The sequence below is a fragment of the Pocillopora damicornis genome, chromosome 1 (assembly GCF_964200805.1).
Source record: "Pocillopora damicornis chromosome 1, jaPocDami1.2, whole genome shotgun sequence".
Taxonomy (NCBI): Eukaryota; Metazoa; Cnidaria; class Anthozoa; order Scleractinia; family Pocilloporidae; genus Pocillopora; species Pocillopora damicornis.
Window position 1 is genome coordinate 36,105,755 of NC_142670.1, and position 21,557 is coordinate 36,127,311.

A 21,557-nucleotide genomic window follows, 5' to 3' on the forward strand; every position below is an offset into this window, starting at 1 on the left:
TGACGAAATTAGGTTATATTACTTTTGGTTGATAAGTTACCTCCAGACATTTTGGTGATAAATTGCCATATGCACTTTTTAAGACCTCCACTCATGAGATCCCCATTCCTTTACATTGGTAACCTGTACAGTGTATTATGGACGGAAGATACTATCGTCTCCCATATGACACGGTTGTAGTTAATAAATAATACATATATATTGAAAATGATCTTTCATTGTTTCCAGTATTCACTTATATTGTATGAAAAATAACTTAATGATAATTCTTTGCTCTTTTGACAGCAATTGAACAAGCCTGTGGAGGGGATGCGAATCCATCTTCCTCAGGTAAAAATTTATTTATGAAAGAAATATATAGAGAAGGCGTAGACAACCGCTAGATTTAAGAGAAGTACTAGTACTACAAAAGTCACAGTTGCCCAATGTGACTTCAACTGCAAATTGCTTTTTACAAACGGTCATAGGAATCGCCAAATTGAAAAAAGGTAGTGCGTCTTAACAACTATATTTGGCAGAGATATTATTTCAGCAACTATTTTCATGCGCCCAAATTAACTTTCAGATTTAAATGTGAGCTTTGTAACTCGGTGTTATTTCATAAATCAATAAATAATTGAATACATCTGAAATTCTGACGTACCTAAAATAAAATTTGTAGAGATATTTATTGCAGAATAACGCATGAACCGTAAGTATCATGAAACATTTTACTCTACTTGTTCCTTAAAACAGATTATCAGGAGGATTTTGACATCAGACCAGCCACTAAAAAGACTGTGGAAGGTAAACACCTTTTCAATTTTCATTTCATTTTTTTTCGGAAATTTCATAACTCTAAAAAAAACAGCGAATTGTGGCTGGTGCTATCAAGCTGGCGCACTTGGTATACTTGATTGGTTGGTTTTGTATGTCACACCAACAAGACTGGGGTTATCATGTTAACGCTTAATCACCAATCAAATCACGATTCTAAGTCTGTCACATGAAAAAATTTACGAGAGCAGCTTGTCGGTCTCTATTTCCGGTAAGGTACAAAACCCTTTCTCAGTTACTAAACCTAATGGGTAGATGAATTTAAAAAAGTCTTATTGGAAAGTTTGTTGTCGTCAAAGACTTAAAGGGGAAGTACGGTCTAGAAAAAGTTTACCTATATCAAAAGTTTCTGACTTCTTTTTTCATAATTCGCAATTCATTTGAGCTTTAAGTGTATTTGTTGCCAGAAATTACGTTTAAAAAATTGACATTTTGGAATTGAAATCCGCCATCTTTATTATGACGTAGCTATGACGTAGCAATAGTCAAGCGTTGTAATGTCGACTGAGATGGATGAAAACATAGAAAACAGCGGCGAGGAGAGCGATAATGACTCAATTCTCGACTTGGATCTTAATCCAGACGGTGTAATTCGTCCATTCATGTTTGAGCCGCAACATAGCTCATCTTTAGGAGAAGAAGAAATATCTGTTGACAAAGAAACTCAAGAGGAGATACAAGAAGAAACATCTACGCGCTCACGTCTTGGAAATCGCGAATGGTGCTCTTGCGGCAACTGTCAAGAGATGCCAACAGAAAACGAGTGTATATGCTGCCAAGAAATGGATGTACTAGGTGATCGACTCGATCTGGAAGGTAATTAATTCTTCTCAAATAAAATCTTTGTTTCTAAAGTGATAATTTTTTACTTTTTTACTAAAGAACGGCGCAGTGCCCGCAATGGATTTATTTCACCCTGCTAACTGAGTGATATGAACTATCACTGAAATTGCAGGTAACAAGCGTCAGTGTATTACAGAGCACGGATCATTTGGATCCGTGTGTTTACTAGCGGACGTCTTGAGAACAGCCCTAGTTGGCATGCACCAAGTGAGAAATGACAGACTTGAAGATTATCCGTCAAATGAGTAAGCACCGACAGAATAAATATTTTTCACAAAATTCATGCAAACAAAACGCTTTAGTTGTTTACGAGTTCGTGTGACGCAAACCCTAAGAAACAAATGCAGTGTTGTCAGCCCTTTTAATACAAGTGGTGTTGTAGTCTTTTGTCTGAAGGGTGAACTTCATCGCTATATTTAATTGTAAAGAGCCAGTACACCTCTTCAGTTTGTGTGCTTTGTTTTCCTAATGGAGGTAAATTATGAGTAAATATGGACGTGGACGAGACAAAATTGAAAGAAGGAGTTCTTATGAGAATCATCACATCACTTAATGAGGGAAAATAAGAAAGGGAAACTTGCTACATGTAAACAGAGCCTTAGTCAAACGGCGAGCCTCAGGAAGTCTCCCTTTGTCACACAATGTTAGCTTAAGATATTGATCTCATTACAAATGAGCCCCTGCTTGGCGAAGTAGAATTTGTTCGTTTTAACTGCATTTGTCTGGGTTCTGTACCGAGCATGTATCAATGTCTTTTGTTTTTTCTTAGGAGTATGCGATTGGCAGGTTATAGACAGTTTACTTGGTGGACTTATAACAGACTTGGTAAAGGGAACAGACGCGTGATTCCTTCGTGTGTTGTGGCATCAATAAGACCTAATTACCCAGATGCAGCCGGAAATTATACAGGCTTTAAAGATGCCGAGGACAATGACTCATGGCCGGGATAGTCACGTTTAATTAATAAACTTGTCTTTGAAAGTAAATCAGGGCTTCAACGGGATTCGAACCCGTGACCTCCGCGATACCGGTGCGATGCTCTACCAACTGAGCTATGAAGCCACACATTGGGAGCGAGGTCAATTTATTGAGTTCATATCTTCCCGTGCAGTGAAATGATGAATTATTTCATATAAACTCCAAAACTTGTCTTTGTTTTTATTAAACATTCAAGGAGGTCCACGGCGCTATAAGGGTATCGGCTCCAGTTCCAATCATTAAAATACCTTCAACAGTCTGTTCCAAAAATAGAAAACTGACAATGTAAATGCTAGTGCCATTTTAGGCGGACTATTCGATTTTTGTATTTCTTTTTTTTTTTTTTCACTTGCTTAATTTTTTTCCAAATCTGGATACATGCCGTGCGAGAAGGTCCTCTTTTGGTGGTCGCGATTGAATTTACTACACGTGGTCAATCACCAATGCGAGCTTCAATTTGTTTTGCTGCTATTACAGTGGTTCTTTTAAATAAAATTAAAGAAAAAAATACAATTCGAGTATGGGAAAGGTAAACATAGCTTTCAGTTTGAAGCAAAGGTCAAATATTCATACCTGAATATTCCGCTTGAAGTCGTCCTTGATAAAGTGATCTGAGCAGACGTAGCAGTTCTCGGGTTTCGGCAGAGCGTCCTCGCGTTTTATTTTTGCCAGCCAAATTTTCTTTAAATTTTCATTTACAGGTAGCTTGTGGAAGCTTACTCCTTTCCCTTTTGTATTTTTGTAAGTATTATGGCAGTTAACTACAAGACAGTTGACCATAGTTAAACCCTCATTAGAAATACTCGTCAGAAAGGTCAATCAAGTCAACCAGGTCAACGCGATGAACAACAAGGTTTGACTATTGCTACGTCATAGCTGACGTCATGTCCAAGATGGCGTTTTTCTAGTCGCGAAAGTGGTAGATAAGAGCAACTTCAAAGCGCTGTTGTCGTAATTGCAAAGCAAACTGGACAAAACGGCAACTATTTTCGAATTCCTGTGGAAAAGTTCTATTAATAGAAGTAAAATTTTTCTAGACCGTACTTCCCCTTTAAGACTTAGTTGCGTTGTAAGTGTAACTAACGCAACTTTTAATAATAAATCTGATTTCACACAGCTGGTAAATCTGAGGAGCAGGTGGAGGTTGAAGAGATTTCGGTGGCCAGTAACAAAGGTAAAGGAGATAATGGGTTTTGATTGGTCACTAACCATTAATGATTTTAACTTCTAAGTACAAACACAAAATTTAATGACTGTATACTAACTTTTTCGTATCAAATAAATCTTTTTCTAAAGGAGCTAAAAAAGGTGAAGAAGAAGTGAAGGCGCCTGAGCCTGACATGGATGTCGCAGAGGAAGGTAACATTTTTTTATAAATCAGAAGAGATAAATTCAAATTGGTCCACACATGCTTTATAAGGTGATGCATAATCAGTCTACTCAATTGGCTGAAGATCACTTGAAGTGCTTAGTCGAAAGGTCGTGATTCATATCGGGAGGTGACTTCATTGAGAGAAAACAAAAAAACGACACCACCTGGGCATTATTATACCTCCTCGTAACGAAGAGCCATTACTTTTTATACAATGCTTAAATCAAACATTTATGAATTTATGAAGCCGTTTTACTAGTTTGTTTGTTTGGGTTTTTTATGGATACAGTAATAATTTGCCCAGATACAGAAAACATAGCCGCCTCTTACCTCAGCTCATTGAAAGGACATGGTTACTTTGATGTTGTGTACCTCAGTTTTCAAAACACCTCAACACAGACATGCAAAAATTTAATGAGCTTTGATAAGTGGCAGCCCTCTTTTCTGTGTTTGTGAAAATTATTATTCTATCGCTTAATAGAAAATGAGCGCATTGTATTTCAATCTCTTTTCCTATTCCATCCAGGGGAAGAAGAGGTGTTTGATACCAGACTTTAGTTCTCTGTTTTCGAACCAAGGTAAATGCTTATTACGTCTGCTTTAATACTGAATACCGCTGACTAAAGGGTTGTGGAAAACAAATCCCTCTAAATGTTTTTTTTTTGTTACATGCATCTTTCTAATCTTATAGAATACGTGTAATACTTGAGATGTAGGGTGAACTCTATGCTAAATTTTTTAAATCCTTGGCTAATTCAAACCAATTTCAAATTTGAGATTTCACCGCAACTGTAATGATTGAAGTTATTGGAGATGAAGAAGGAAGTCTGTTTTTTTTATTACTAAAAATGCTGTTTGTCTTTTTTCAAAGTCACTTACGAATTTTTTTCAGCTACATGTATCCCCTTCATTGTTAACAGTAAGGGTACCAAAAAATTTTCAAATTGATCAATTTTTTTCTCTGCTTTTGTTGATGTATGATTTGAAAAATTATAATTAAAAAAAAAACTTCTGGGTGGCGAGTATGCCGCACTGATGAGTGCTCTCTCTGTATATGCTTGTATATTCATATCTGCCTTCTGTCCTTAAAGCACTGACCAGCTTACTCACTGACAGTCTGGTCACTTGACTTTCTGACTAACTGGCCGGTAAGCCGTCAAATTGAATTGACTACCTGAGCTATGACTACTGGCTGACTGACAGATTAGCTGATTATCTGCCTGACTGTTTTCCGGACTCTCCACCTGGCCCATGGACATGGTTATTACTAACTGGATTATATTATGGCTGCAGTACACTTCAATGTTGACATGTAAACATTCAAAGCTTGACTGACTGATTGTCGGGTCAGTAGATCAAACAAACAACTAATCGATAATTAACTTTTGCATTCATTGATTAGCATGCTTTTTTCTTTTGCGTCTGACAGTCTACAAGAGCCAAAAACATTGCCATTAGTATGGAGACTGCGAGTGCTGGAGAAAAACTAGAAAAAGTTCAAAGAAAAGAAAAAAAATAATTCTAGTAATCAATACGTATGGTCGTATGGTAACATCTTAGTAGAAAAATCTGGTTTTTGATCTTTTTTTTTAGATTTAATGTTAACAATAATTAGTAACCTTGTTCTCTGAACTAATCATTGTATGGTAATTTAGTATAGTTGGAGTGGAACATATTGTGCTATATCTGAGTAGGCGTGTAGTGGTAGTTCATTTTTCTTTTGTTTTTTTTCCCGCTTTTGGTTGGTTTCTTTGTTTCTTTGTTTTTATAACATGTACATCTACCTGACACTTTGAGTCTGTTAGTTTTAGCGTATTTCTAAAGACCATGATTGCTACACCGCAGTTAAGTCGGATGGCTCAAGACGGAACACAACAATACCAGGGGTGTAGCCAGCCTAGAGTCCTGTACCATTAAATTTTATCATATCACTCTTGCAAATTTCGAAACAAAAATTGAACTTTCTTAGGGTATAAGCCCACGACAAGTCGAAAACCTGGCTATGGTCCTGATGTGATAAGGTATTCTATTCTGCATGCTGATCTTTCCATCATTAAATAAAATATAGCTGAGTAAATGTTTTGATTAGGAATGCCTCACTGGTTTTAAAAGTAATGTTTAAGCTCATTTCAATGGAAAATGTTAAGGTTATTCGGAGTTTACTCATAGTTTAGAGGGAATTTGATGTCCCAGAAGAACTTTCTTTTAGAGTTCCTAATATAGAAAAGAGCATAGAAGGTTAATAATGTGATAATAATAGAACACTAACGAGCTTTAATAAGAATTATCAGAGATTAATATGTACAACAACTATTTAGATAATTCATTTCTAGGTTTTGTTTAAACACGAAAAATCATCTAAAATTTGACAAGAAAAACTTAGACAAATGCACGGGTCTAGGACGTCCACTTACTAGATATTTGATGGTACCCTGGTAATCTAAATAGTTCATTTCTTAACATTTTAGAACTCATCCGCGAGCATTAAAGTCATAAGGAGTTAAAGTCACGTTAATTTTGGGTTGTATATTAAATTAAAGAACTTAGACTTGCGGTTAAGATTTCCGACATAGACATTAGACGGTACAACAGCAATCTGAATAGTTCGAACATTATTACAACTCGTCCAGGTATTACTCAGAGTACGAGTCGAGTTGTTTAATTTCGTTAGTATCTCTAGTTGAAAAAAAAAAAGGTAAAAATGTCACACAAAAAAAGAGAAACAGTTACTGGATAAGACGTCATGCATTAGAGATTTAACAATATATTGAAAGACCTAAGTAGCTCATTTCTAGAATTTTTATAACTCGTATGAGAACATAATGATGGTTAAAAGGTAGAGTGAAGTCTATTTTCGTTATGTTACTACGTTCTTCATGAACGCAAATTCCTTAAAAAAGAAATTAGAAAGATGTTGTGGTAATGAGTAACAAGTCAGATATAGGATATTAATTGGTACAACAACAGTTTGAATAGTTCATTTCCACAACAAGCTTGTGAGTGCTTTCCATGCAAACTGAGTTTAGAATTGTTAGAGGAAAATAAACAAGGTCAGAATTCGTTTGTTAGAGGTTTTTATAGAATGAAAATGATTTAAATAGGTCGTGTCTTAGAGTTTTTATAACTCGTTTGCGAGCATTAGTGACCTCTGTCATGGCTGAAGCCTGCTTCTTTACATAATTCGTCATTATTATTCACATTAACCTGAAAATCAAAAAAAGGAAAAAAGAAAAAAGGTCTTAGAATGCCACTAACTTAGATATTTAGTAGTGTTTTTAAGTCTAATTTTGTAGCCCATTTCTAGATTTTTTAACTCACAACGAGAATTCTAGTTGATTTTAGTATGTGGTATTCTTTTATATCTTTGTTAAAACGGGATCATCAACATGGCTTCTACAGTAAGAAAAAATTGAATATGTTAGTGGCTTTTTGAGGGAAGTCTCACAGAGATACGAACAAGGGGTTCAAGATCTACTGTAAAACGTTAACAAAGACTTCAATAAAATATCTTTAAGACCTTACATATGAGTCCGTTCTCAGTTTATCCTATCAAGGTTTCTAAGTCACCCTTCAGGTTCATCCACAGTGTGGATTATGTGCCACAATGACCTGTGACAAGTAAACTGATACAAAATTGCTTTCTGTATCTCTCATAATGTTGAACTTTTTGTTTTTAATGAATTATTCAGTTTGAGTTTTTCCCAAAAACTGAGCCGTTTTCTTTTGACACCATAATGTATCTCCTTGACTCGACTCTCTTGAGGGTTTTTGGTTACCCCCCCCCCCCTCTCCCATGTAAAATAATGCGTAACAAATATATATTTCCGGGAGGTTAGGAAACATTTTTAAGCTTTTCATTTTCTATCCAAAGACTTCCACCAAGGGTGGGTGGGAGCGACGGTTAGTATTTAAAAAACCCTCAGATATCAAATCTTTACTGCACTGTGATTGGTTTAGACGTCTCCCACTACCCTTTGTTCTTCCTTTTAGGGTGCTGACTTTTCATGAATTTTTGTCCTTAGTGACTGCTTGTGATATTTCCTTCTAGCCAACCGCTGATATAACTTAAGAAACTCAATAATTTGCCATTGCGGTTTAATTTACTTGGGGACTAGAATTTACACTCCACTTTTACATTTCCAGTGAAGGACTCGAAGGTGTAACATGTAGAGCTACACAGCTATAATGACCAAACGTAAAAGAAACCTTCAGCTAAACCTGAGTAAATGGAGCCACAAACCTGAGTAAAACTGACTTAACTTAACTAACTTAACGTCTGTACAACTCACTAGAAGCAAACCGGAAAATCTTCCCTTCCATTCTACACTCTTCCTCGTGCTACACAGCTAACCTTGCCTCTGGAAGCCTGACACAGTGAGGACGAGCATAAACTTGGGGTAAGTGAGAGTAAAATCGAATTAGAAAGAAGGAAGGTGACATGCCTTCCCAGAACCTCGCCGATTTTTGATCGCTCTCTTTTACTCTTCTCTCCTCTTACCGCGAGCCTATCACCAGCTATGCCTTTAAAGAAAAAAAAAACAAACAAACAAAAAAAAAGTTTTCTCACAAATTAAATTCACTCAGAACACATCTACATGAACTGATCATTTTATAAAATGAAACATGGAGAAAAGGTAAATCAATAGAAGGCGTTCATGCATATTAGCTTGTTAATGAATACTTCTGCAGTTAAACCACTTTTTACATATAATTACAAATACAACATTCTTTTGTAATATACTCTAACTTATATTATCTTCAAATTCACCGGTGGCTTCTGTAAAAACTCCATTGACGGGACAAGCTAAGCTTTCAACTCCACCTCGAGACAGAGATTTCAACCTTTTAGTTCGCACCTTTGATATACGATTGTGGAACACCACGGTACGCGTATCGTCGACTCTCAAGTGTTTTCATTCCTATCTGAAATTGCGTTAGTAAATCGTATTCTTCTCACTTTTTTCTTAAGCATGAAATCATTAATAAACTGCGATTCGTCTAGAAATCTCGCGCCACCCTTTTTTTCCTACATACGACTATGGAATACCAGGTTACGAGTTTGGTTCGTTGGCGCGTAGCGTCTACTACAACACCTTTGCGCATTTACGGGCGGAACGGGGAAAGACAGAATGTGGCTGAGACTAGTTCAGAATCATTATATACCACTTTGATAAACAAATCATGGCCGGTGTTAGAAATTGACTCCAATAGCACGAATGGTAATGTACACTGAAGAGGTTCGAATGGTGAGGACTGAGCCGCTCTCCTTGTTTCAACCAGCATGCATTTCGTGCTGGTAGAGTTTCACAATTGGTTCAATTTAACGCACTATACCCAAAAGCGATACAAATGACAGTAATTTCCTTTACAATTTCGAATTACATTTTCTCGGCTAAAGCAATACTTAACTAGATGAAACTTTACAAGATTACCAAGTTAAGTATTAATCAGAGCTGGAAAAAATATCCAGTTGGGTTCTAGCAATATTTTCTTAACTCTCCAAAGAATTCTGAACCAAAGTCGTCCAGTTATAAACGTTTTATTGAATTCTTGGATGCAAATGTTGACAAAAAAAAATAATAAAAAGTTTTTCAGGTAAAAAGATAGAACTAAATTGATTTTTCGAAATGTTCTAGGTGCATTTTTAACACTGAGATATGCGAGTCCAATCACAAGCCTTTCATTTTCCCCAAACGGTAATCTTTTACAGCGTCGTTACACAGTTTTCTGTAAATACCTGTGTTAGTATGGGCCGTACAATCACATTACCAGGAGGCTGCATCCAAGGTTCACCATCTATTTGTACGGGCATCTCTGATTTTAATTTGATGTTGATCTGTAATGAAGTAAAAATAATTGTCATCAATTAAAAAAAAAGCATTGAAGCGGATGAACGAGGTGGGTAAATTTCTAAAGAAATTGTGGTTCTGCGTCGGTGTGGGGGGGAGGGGGGGGGAAGGGAAGGGGTGGTATTACATGATAGTTTTTTATCAACTGATTTTATAAAGTAAATATGCAGAAAAAAATGACGCTACGCCACTGGTGGGAACATATTAACGTGAAAAACAGAAATAACAAGAGAATAGTACGAGGATAATCAACTTATGGCTTCATTATGTTATTTACTGGATTACAACCAGACATCTATACCTGGGCTCCCTGTGCTAGCCGAATACCAGTCCTGATTCCACTTTGAATCTGACCCTTTTAATAAGGAATTCATCTCAATTAAGAACTAAGGCACCATTTTTATTGCTAAATAAAAACGTTTCCTGTGCAAATACTTAAGAAGAAAGGAAAAGGCAGGATACAAAAATTGTGGCAGTTGTAGAAAAAAATACGCGGAGCAGATTGGAGAGAACAGTATGATGCATATGCCTGCTGATGTTAGGGTGTGAAGGGTAAAGATGGTGGTGATTCTGACTCACTAGGTGCATTACTCCCTGAAGTCCAACCACCTCGACAAGACCGTCACAGTGACAAGCTGGGGAATGACCCTGCAAAAAGATTCAAGCAATTTCAATTGTGCGTGGTAAAGGAATCCGGGATTGCATTTATTTCGTTTAACTTCGCTTTGCGATTGGTCCAGATAATTCAAGCCACTCTCCGAACCAATCACGGGCAAAACTAAAACCAACAGTGGTTTGGTCATTTGCTACTTCCCGTGCTATTGGCAGTTTGGACAATTCTACTCTTCGCACTTATTGGCTTCTTTATAGCTAATGCGCTGAATCTTAGAGTCTTTTCCAGACCTCATCTTCTAGGGACAACATGTCATGGTTATTTTATCAGTTGTTTGGTGCTAAGAATATGAGCAGATAATGAAACAAATAATGTTGACCTAAAAACTGTGCACCTTAAAATTACTTGTTGAAGCCGATGTGCAGCGATTTTCTTGCAATTAAATTGAAAATCTAACCTCTGCAAAGTTAATTCGAATTAACTTGATTGACCTCAATTTCAAGCTTTTACTTACCTGCCTATGTTCAGAATTACAATTCCTTCTAGTTTTGGTAAGTCAAGTTTTTTGCCATCAATCTGCAGCGAAAAGGAAGTAAATAAGATACTGGTCCCTGGAAAGTTAAAGAGGACGAAAGGCAAACAAGCACCGAAAAACGCCAAAACAAAACGCTCAGGTGTGATTAGAGCATGAAATAAAAAATTGTGCAACTGATACGCATGCAATCATTAAGAGTTGAATACAACTGACAGACGATGATGATTTGGACCAACACTCGATGCTAAGAAAGTAAATTCTGTTACAGGGGTTTCAATAACCTTTTTCCATAAGCAGCTGTCGATGGTAAAATAGGCGGCTGTGGCCGAAAAGGGGCAGTATGGTGAAACCCAAACATGAGCCCGCTGGCAGGGTAAACAAAAGGCAATAAGAGGTCTTATAGTCAGCGGTACACCCCTTTTATTGTGATCAGCCATTCAATACCATCGTTCTACAGATTAATCACCTCGATTTCGACCTCTTGAGTAAATGTCTGCGAGTAGCCTTTGACCATTTTCTTTATACCTGCTCTAAAGTGAACTCCTTTGTTATGAAGCCCGAAACAAAAAGAAACCAAAAAAAAAAAAAAAAAGGGGGAATTAGAGATTCAACAGAGTCGCACTAACAATAAATTGCAAAACACAAAGTCGGGTTTTTTTTCAACCTATCCCTTTTCAAAAGAGCTTTCAACGGAGGTTAAAATTTATCCGGAGTTTGAGTACCTTAAACACAGTAAAGATGAAACAACAGTACATCTCAGAAGACTATGGAACCTTTGTTACCATCCAATGGCTTTCGCAATCAACACTCTTTTTCTTCAATCGAAGGCACTACGACTAATTTTGTAACCTGTAAATTTACTCCTTTGTATCCTCACCTGCTATGGAATTTATCTGGTTCTTCCTCCCTCTGAAGATGAAAATCTAAACAAAGCTCAGCTCCAATTCCGATGCCAAAGTAATTATTCATGGTAAAAATACTAGGATTGTCTTCTCTTGCTCCCATCGAGCCAAGCGCACTGTCGTTAGTGTCCGCTGAATCAAACATGACACACCATCTATCAAGAAACACTTCGTGTGCCTGATCAACGGCCATGAGAAGCGATACAGGACTCTCGCCACCAGAGTAACCACCTCCCCAATGGAGAACACGAGAGAGATCATCACATGTAAGTTGAGAATCTCGTTCAATCTCCCACTCATTTTCTAGCTACTATGGAAATCACGAGAGAGATGAATACATATAAGCTGGGAATCTCATTCAATTTCCCACTAACTCTCTTGTTACTATAGAAATCACGAGAGAGATTCATTCATACGAGAGTCTCGTTCAATTTCCCACCCGTTCTCTTTTCACTTTGCTACAACACCCGAACGGCAGCTTTTCAAAATACGCTATAACGATATTTCTACTAATTTAAACCTCTGCTATTAATCGTAACTTGAAAATGCATATAATTACCGTATAGAGTTCCAGACTTTCAGTAATCAATACTACTTGATTTACTTTCAAATACTACGAACGTTTCAGGCCTAAAAAGGGAAAATCTGCATGACTTTCCAGGGTCTCTATCGCTAAGAAAACACGAATGACTAAGTCATGATTAGTTTCAGATTTCCATTTCATTGACCAAGTTTGTCGAACGAGTCTTGAAATCTATGACATATCGCAGAAAAACAAAACGTACAAAGGTACTTTTGACTCTGGAGATAAATTTTCTTTAAATCGTGGGGAACACGAATACTTTGGAAAAAATCCACTAACCAATGCCAAGAGGAAGAACTGCTGATGCAGGTAGCTTACACTTTATCTCTTGAACAACATCATCCAAACATGACAGCACCCAGCCAACTGTGCCATCACCACCACAGATCAAGACACGAAAATCAGAAATAGATCTGAAAGCATAAACTCTGAAACAAAGATAAAAATCGATTCATATTTTAGATATTCAGAGATTTAAAGACGATGGGAAAAAGCTGACAGAAGAAGACAAGGCTTATAGTTTTGAGTATAGAATAGCTGTAAATGATTAATTTGGGAAGCAACCTATACAACAAAATATAAATCGCTCTTCTGCAGGACGACGTCATATAAGGAAAACTAACCCCCATGCCTTTTTTGGACTAAAAATTTTACATCAATCTTTACCACTTCCTTGCTTGTTTCATCTTGAAAGCGAGGCTTGGGGGGAGACATTGGGTTATCTCAAGTAAATATGGGTATCGCCCTTTAAAGGGTGCAATCTGCACTGGAAAGATTCTGCACCCACCCATATCTGCACTATGGCTTGATTAGCTCGGCCTCGGTCAATTCTCGTGGACACAAGAGTCTAAGGAGATAGTTCTTACTAAGTAAACAACTTCCGTGTAACCTCAACAAATTCGGGTGGGAATTCGTCTCGATATGGAGGGGGAGCGAGTTTAACATACCCTGATAATGGGCCTCCCTCTAAGAGGCTGTACACTTGATTAGGGTTGAGCAGTCTCTGGAAAGCTGTGAACATGTCTGCCCCCTGACCGCCACCATTTTTGGAGTTTACCAGTACTAGAAGGGGTTGGCTTCCAGGGGGGAACAGTCCAGGCTATAGGGAATAACAAAAAAATCAAAATAGGCATAACTCCTTAACTGTAGGAAGAGAATACCGATATGCAAGAAACAGAAATCTTGATTCCAGTCAGTCTTTTTCATCTGTTTTTTAAAGTACTTCTAGGAAATGCTCTACAGAAAGAACACAGAATTCACTTAATATTTCCCATGGGCACTGCCAGTGGTATAATAATGTGTATTAGATACATGAACTGAGTTCTAGGATTACTAGTAACTCACCGCAACTTGAAAACACACTTTTCACCTCACAAAATTCCATGGCTACAAAACAATTACAAGAAAAAATAAGAGAACAGCCAAAAGCCTCCCTTTGAGTATTTTACTGTGTAAAATATTAGGTCACAAAGATGTCGTCAATCTTGTTACCAGGGTCACTGTCACTCTTAAATAGCTGAATGGACATGGCAGATGGTCAGGGGAATGAGGACTCAGGAAACGTACATCAGCCCCTCGTAAAACAAAGATACTTGTTTAGAAGCATCTAAAAAACAAACAAAACCGAACTTACTTTCTCCTAGAATGTTGCCCATCAAAATTTTGTATTTGCTTGTGTCAAGGCCAACTGGGAGAATACCAATGCATATGGATAAACTGCCCAAGGGTTCTATGTTTTGCCTCAGGTAGAATCTTGTGAGTTTCATTTTCCTTAGAGACTTCTGCAAAGAAAAGAAGTACATTAATTTTTATAAGGAGTCTAACACCTTCAAATGAATATAAGATCTATTATTTATCATTAAAAATCACCTTGCAGTTATCAAAGGTAGTTAATAAGAAAATGGGTGCAAAGACATGAAACTATGGAAAGCAAAGTTGTCACCACCTTACCACCATATATTCAATGGCTATAACTTAAAAATAAGAAAAGTGGAAGGTAAAAAGGCAGAGGAGCCCCTCACTCAGATAATTAACCCTTTACACCCAAAGATCAGTGTGCATATTCTCTGTACTGTTTTCTATACATTTCCTACAGTGCTGACATGGAGATTTTGCTTAACAATCAAGAGCTCTGGTATTTGTTGATCATTTTTTTAATTCTCATGACCTTAATGTTTGATTCAGGGGTGATACTGTAAGGAGAAATTAGATGTTGGTCAGTCTAAGGGGTAAAAGGGTCAAACTATTATACTGTTTAATACTACATAACTAAATCTACTGTTGACTTACTAAGTGAGAGGTTGATGATTCTCTGTTAGCTTCTGTCCTTCAAATGAAAACCAATAGATTTTCCAAATGTACTTCCTATTAGTTTTTATTTACAAAATTATATTACATTATGATTTGTGTATTGGTAAACAAACATTAAACTGTTTGTCTCATGATGTCAGAGTCAGGCTAATTGATCGATCAACATCTATTTAATCCATCAACACCTTCATCAGGTGTTGAGGTCGAAAGTTGATATGTCACTATTTGTAACACCTTGGTTTGTAATTATTGGCGGGTTATAGCTTGCTGTCATTGGAGTATTTCGATACTCATTAATTATTCCCTTAAAGGTCTACTTTGTTACTGATCAGCTGTTATGCTATTTGATAGTAAGCATTTCAATTCCATCATCTCTATTGACGTATTAGATTTGTGTATAAGTTGAACAGTTAAAGTTAATATCTAACCCTCTACCACCTTGAGTGTTGTACTATGAATAATTTTGACAAGTTTTCAAGCAGAAAGCTAATAAGAAGACAGGTCCTTAATGGTCGGCTAATGGTCGAATAAATGAATATTTGGTTATATTGTTTGATTCAGTATCAAATTTTCATGGCTGAAAACATAAATATGTATCAATCACACAATGCAGTGGACTGATATGTTGATTTTGCAAGTACAGTGTATAGAGGCCATCTGATTACATCAATCAGAAATATAAAACTATGTAAAACCATATTATGTAAACTTGACATCATTTGATTCCTTATCCACTTACCAAGAGACAATATGCAGACCTCCTTCCCTGAAGAGTTTAAGTGAGATTTGTCTTTGTATTGCCTTCTTTAAGTGATGCAATGTCGCATTTTGGATGACAGCTACAGCTGAAAGTTTATTAAAAGGCATATAAAATTATATATATATATATGGAGTGGATCTTCCACTATGTTCCCCAAATTTTTTCACCAAAGAGAACCATCACTTCTGGATGCGATAAAGAGTCGATCTTTTTCTCCGATTCTTCTGGGCTCTCTTCGTCCGCCATATTGAGTTGTGGTTCATTCCCAGGCTTTCTCGAAGTGCAAGAATCGGGTAAGTTGCGCCTGCCTCCGCTTGCCACGATTAGATTCAACATGATCTCGAGACCGAAATTACGATTATCGTTATTTCTAAATCGGCACCAAATTTATCAACATGATCTCGAGACCGAAATTACGATTATCGTTATTTCTAACTTGGCACCAAATTTATGGATATAGTAATTTCGTGGCACTCTTTACCAATGCTCTTTACACGTGTTAAATAAAGAGAAGGACTCGGTTCCACTGTCTTACAACATTCAAGATGGCGGAGGAAAGGGGTAAATGTGCGTTCAGTTGTGATCAGCATGATCTCGACACCAAAATAACGATTACCGTTATTTCTAAATTGGCCCTGAATTAATTTCAGCGCATGTCTGAGACCTTCGGGCTCGAAGCTTGGGAACTAGTATTCAGGGAAAGATAAAATGGCGGCTTACGGCGGCGAAGGAAATCTCAGTAGTTTAATATTTAGCGTGAAAAGGCTTGGGTGTTGTGATCTGGTTCTCAAGTAAAAAAAAAATCACGGTCTGCAATGGCCCTACCACCTTTTGAACAACAAGAAAACATTGAAACGGTGGTAAAAAGCAGCAAGTTTCGAAGTCTAAACGAAAGATGGGTAAGCTGAGTTTCAGTCAAATATCATGACATTTGGGATGTAATTTCGATACCGAATAAATAGTTCTACATGGTTACACACGCATAGGATTCTGTTGTGTTCACGTGAAGGCCATTTTAGCCATTCCTGCCACTTGTAAGTAGTAGGAAATAAAAGATATGTATAGTTGTTTCGTATTGAAGCCCTGTGAAATCACAAATTTGATTTATTTCTTCTTTGTTTTAGGTGGTCATTATCCATTACTTTTGGAAGTCGATGCTGATGAGAAAGAAAAAATGTTTATGATTATTTCTTCTCTCGAACATTTTACTATTTAGGTACCAAATAATCTTGATACTGAAGATCATTGCATCCATTATGAAAAAATTACCCTTGATTGCTTTGTCAACTGGAATGTATAATGTAATATACCTTGTGATTTGTGGGATTTTCACAAGTAAACTAGAAATACTTGAAGAGGGTAATGATGTACTTAATGCAGAGCATTTGGTACAAAGTCTGCTTTGCTGTAATCTACCTGAAGGTGCTTTTTATATGCTAGTAAGACTTGCACAGCCCAGTCAAAATGTTTTTGAGTAGTAGAAAAGCTGGCCAAACCTCTTCCTGAAAAGCAGTCTGAAAAATGTGAAGTTAGCGGAAGGTACTTCATTGTAGGCGGCCAAATTGTAAGCTGCCAGCCCATTTTGAGTGAGCAGTAAAACTCAAGATTGGCTATTTTAGCTAATTTTATTGAGAACCAAATTCCCAGCAACGGGCACAATTTTACTGGGCTATTTGTTATTTAACTACTTAGTAATATTCTTATTAAAATTTACTGCATTCCTTTCTAATAATTTGCTGTTGATTGTATGCTGTATATAGCTTATGATTTGTGTGATTTTCACAAGTAAATTAGAAATACCTGAAGATGGTAATGATGTACTAGATAATGTACTTGATGCAAAGCTATTTTGGTGCAAAGTGTGTGCCTTGTCTGTAGGTGATTTTGCATGCTAATAAGACTTGTAATTCAAATAATACACATCAGCTGGAGTGGGAATATTAAAAGAAAAATAATAATATTTAGCTATACCAAGTTCTGGTTTTATGTCCAAAGTGTGTGCCTTGTCCATAGGTGATTTTGCATGCTAATAAGACTTGTAATTCAAATAATACACATCAGCTGGAGTGGGAATATTAAAAGAAAAATAATAATATTTAGCTATACCAAGTTCTAGTTTTATGTCCAAATTAAGCACTTAGTTGAAGATCACTGCACTGCTCAGGTCCAGAAGGCTGAAAGAGTACTGTCTGCTGTTAGTTTGATTTTTGTCATTTCTATTGATTTATTTTATTTATTAATGTTTCTTTGAATTGTAATTCATTGATCTCTTTCAATAGTGCAGGTTCGCTCATGTAACCTAATCTCCCACTTATGTATGTATGTATGGATGAGCTCAGTCAAAATGTTTTTGAGTGGAAGGCAAGCTGGTGATAGTAATAGGCAGCAGAGGCTGAACCTTGTCTTGAATGGAAGTGTGAAAAGTGTGAAGTTAGCGGCAGCTATATTGTGGCAGGCAGCCAAATTGTCAGCTGTGGCACATTTTGACTGGGCTGATTGTGTGTAGTATATATGTGCACTTCTTTTAGGGTGTTAAACAGGTTAAAGTACCAAGAAATCCTCTGTGATAACTTGATAATTCAAGATGTAAAAATTTTAAATAATAAGGTAAAGCTTGATCATTCTTAAGAGTTTCCATTTGTTCTGGAAATTTGGGGGAGGGTCTGGGTAGCATTATTTATACATAAATAATGTACATAAAAAGTAAAAAAAAAGGACCAAGGTAAATTCCCAATTTGTTTTAAGAGTTAATTTTATTAAGAGAAAACCCTGGATATAGCTTGGGATTTGTGTGATTTTCAAAAATTGTTAGGAACCTTGTTAATTTTCAGCTTCAAGAACACAAGTACATAATCTTTAGTGCAGCCCTCTTTTCTCCCCGCCATTATTCTAATTTTTTTTATCAAGTTTCCTTTTTCTTGTGTTCAATTAATTTATTGTCTTTACAGGTGAAATTTTAATATCTGCTAGCACAATTATCTCTGCTAAGAGTGTCTACCATCACTCTTGCCGGTCTCAAGCCCAAAATGCTGCAAACTAGCTGAAACTACATGTATTTCGTAAAATTGCAATGAAATCTATCTAAAAACACCAAAATCCGGCAGAACGCACGAGTTTTTGCCAAATTTTACGCAAAAGTTGACAAAAGCGCTCAATTCGACCTGAAAAACACTTTTTTTTTTTTCAAAAATCAGCCTATTTTACATTCAAAAGCACGATGTCTTTAACAAAATAGGGATACAATCCATGTGAAAACACTTATTCCAGCTAAAACGCAGTGTTCTCAGTAAAATTTGGGGAAAAAACGCGTAAAAACCGTCAGAAACACGACAAATTGGGCTGATTTTACCCACTTTTGGTGTAAATAGCTGCCAAAACCCTCTAAACTAGCTGGAACTACATATTTTTCACAAGATCGCCATAAAATCTTGAAACGTTGCTTTAGGGACCTTTATGCCTCCAAAACGAGTTTTTACTTTAAAAAAAATGGAATGAACAAAGATGTTAAAGGGGAAAAAGCTGTGAGAAAGGAGAAGTTTAGTGTTGCTGTTTGATATGCCGCCCAGATATATCAATTTATTAATTTAACGCCTTTAGCCGTGGGCAGAAGTTTTTCTCTATACTAAGAGGACCCTCCCTATGTTGACGAACCTCAATAACTCGTTGATTTTACTGTTTTTACACAGATTTGATTTTAACCATATTCGCCAAAATAACTGCCAAAACACGGCAAACCAGTATCTCGGCCAAGAGCGATATTGGCCATTTCACACATCCTTATTAGATATGAATTTTATTAAAGATTGTCATTCTAGCATATGTTGGCTAGTTACCACAGGTTTCTTGATTTTCATGGGAAAGTGGCATTGGTTGGTACCATGACCAATCTCCTCGACTTTCCCATGATTTTCATAGGATGTTAGCGACCCATACTTCGAACCTCAGTTGTTTGTTTTTTTTTTTACATTGGCGCGAGTTTCACAACTTTCTTGTGGTTTGGCATTGACTCAGAGTTGGGCTAATCCATCGGCGACTTTCTCATGATTTTCTTGGGTTCTCAACAGTGACACGCACTTTGGAACCATAATTTTATAAATATGTCAACACTTGCAAATACTGCTAAAATCTACACTCTACTAAACTCCATGTACCACAATATCCACACAACTGCGTGTGCCTACTTGAAAATCCTAACCCTAACCCTAAAACTATCCAGTTAGCCTAGTATTGTATTGCTGGTTTGAGTGACTAAACTGGCTCAAATGATCCAGCTGCTTAAAAATCTAAGCACAGAGTAAGTTTAAAAGATTCAATTTTGTAAGGTTTCGAAACAGTTCCAAAATTAACATGCACATAGCTCAGTGTAAAACATCGAAGCTTCTAGGACTTCTTATGATTCCTACGAACGTACACACCTAATGCACGTCAATTTGCCTTTTTTGTCCTCGAACGATCACGTCTTCATGGTAACGTGGTGTAAGAACTGTACAGCACTTTATAAATATATGTTTTACTTGACGGTAAAAGTTTGAATCCTTACAAGGAAACGTAACGGAAACAGGCGATGATAATATTCCGTTGACAGAAATGCAACGGAAACGTGTCGTCATATTTCCGTTCAGGAATCATAACGGAAACATAACAGGTCCAAGGAAGAAGTGAATGATGTGGAAACATAGAGTTTCATTTTTCCGAATTACGGAATCATGCTATTTCGTCCTGTGCTCACTCTAACTCTGTGCTATCCTAAACCTAACCCAAACCCCAAACCAATCCTAAGCTATGGTAAAGGGTTTAAGTCAGGGTTGAGGATAGGGTTAGGGCAGGAGCCCATTACCTGGTTAGGGTTAGAGTTTGAGTTGCTTCGGGTCAGAGGGGTTTAGTGTTACAATCAGGGTTAGGGCTAGGGTAAAATTATGCTTAGAGTTAGCGGGGTTTAGTGTTAGAATTAGGGTTAAGGCTAGGATGAGGCTATGCTTAGGGTTGGCGTTAATATTTTTCTACAAGCATTCAATTGCAGGGTTTTTGGTATTGTGTTTGTAAACTTCAGTAACTACTTGAAAGTTTACTGAAAAACAAACGATAGGCCGACTGGTACACTTACAGGATAGATAGAGAAGGTTGGGGTTAGGGTTAGGGTTAGGTCTAGGTTAAGGGCTATAGGTTAGGGTTTAGGGTTTAGGGTTAGGTTTTAGGGTTATGGTGTGGGGCTAGGGTTAGGGTTAGGGTTTAGGCTTAGTGTTAGGGTTAGAGGGTCTGCGGTTGAGGTTAGGGCTAGGGTGAAGGTTTGGGGTTAGGGTTTGGGGGTAGGGTTTGTGTTTAGGGTAAGGGTGTAAGCCTCTTCAAAAATATTTTTAAGAAGATTTTGTCACCTTTTTCACTTAAATAACCACCTGAAGAATTTTGACCAGTTAGATTATTTGAAGCGGTTGGATTAATTTTGATTGGGGTTTAATAACTTTTAGTAGTTGGATGATTATTTTTACCAGTTGAACCACTGTAATATGCTGGATCTTTTTAACTAATGTTACCATCCTTACCTGAATTATTTGAACCAATTTCACTGGTTACACATGCATTATCCAGTTAGACCATTTCAACGTGTTGGATTATTTAAACCAGTTTGTCCATTTTAGATATTGGCATCATTTTATCAAGTTGGATCATGTTAACCAGTCGCACCATTTTACTAAGTGAGATCGTTTCTTCCGATTGAACCATGTCACGTATTTAAAATCTTTTCACCGTTTAAACCATTTTATCTTGTTTTGGCTGGTTGGACCATGTTAACCAGTTGCATCATTTTGACTGGAGTGAAAAGTTCCGTTCTTAACCCGAGCCCTAACCCTAACCCGGGGTTAGGGTTAGGGTTAGGATAGCTCGCAGCTAGAGTTAGGGCTTGGGTAGGGTGGGATTATGATTAGGCTGAGGGTCACAATTTTTTCTGAAAACATCCAATTTTTTTTTGGTATTGTGTTTGGCTCTAAACTTTAACA

General features: G+C 37.0%; 3 protein-coding genes and 1 long non-coding RNA gene across 4 annotated transcripts in view; 2 read left to right on the forward strand and 2 right to left on the reverse strand.

Annotated features, from left to right (window-relative positions):
• LOC149053557 (diacylglycerol kinase theta-like) overlaps positions 1 to 15,676 on the reverse strand; it is a 91,593-nt gene extending 75,917 nt beyond the window's left edge. The window contains exons 1-5 of the mRNA XM_089202986.1: positions 15,541 to 15,676; positions 14,781 to 14,855; positions 14,125 to 14,272; positions 13,439 to 13,590; positions 12,771 to 12,919 (exon numbers count right to left, since the gene is read on the reverse strand). Of these exons, the coding sequence (XP_089059112.1) occupies positions 12,771 to 12,919; positions 13,439 to 13,512 (223 nt within the window). The 5' untranslated portion in view covers positions 13,513 to 13,590; positions 14,125 to 14,272; positions 14,781 to 14,855; positions 15,541 to 15,676. The remainder of the gene's footprint in view (positions 1 to 12,770; positions 12,920 to 13,438; positions 13,591 to 14,124; positions 14,273 to 14,780; positions 14,856 to 15,540) is intronic.
• Positions 1,121 to 3,696, forward strand: LOC149053561 (P2X purinoceptor 7-like). The gene is made up of 3 exons (XM_089203052.1): positions 1,121 to 1,632; positions 1,772 to 1,904; positions 2,429 to 3,696. The coding sequence occupies exons 1-3, from the start codon at positions 1,314 to 1,316 to the stop codon at positions 2,607 to 2,609; spliced, it is 633 nt and encodes a 210-aa protein (XP_089059178.1). The 5' UTR covers positions 1,121 to 1,313; the 3' UTR covers positions 2,610 to 3,696.
• On the reverse strand, positions 9,555 to 10,819 carry LOC149053562 (diacylglycerol kinase theta-like). Its single transcript, XM_089203177.1, has 3 exons — positions 10,438 to 10,819; positions 10,160 to 10,213; positions 9,555 to 9,845 (listed from the first exon to the last, which is right to left on the reverse strand). Exons 1-3 carry the CDS (start codon positions 10,444 to 10,446, stop codon positions 9,714 to 9,716), a joined length of 195 nt encoding a protein of 64 aa, XP_089059303.1. The 5' UTR covers positions 10,447 to 10,819; the 3' UTR covers positions 9,555 to 9,713.
• A 278-nt stretch (positions 15,677 to 15,954) lies between the features above and the next one.
• LOC149053563 (uncharacterized) lies at positions 15,955 to 18,189 on the forward strand. Its single transcript, XR_016185697.1, has 2 exons — positions 15,955 to 16,460; positions 16,686 to 18,189. It is a non-coding gene; the product is annotated as an uncharacterized LOC149053563 (long non-coding RNA).
• The last annotated feature ends 3,368 nt before the right edge of the window (positions 18,190 to 21,557 follow it).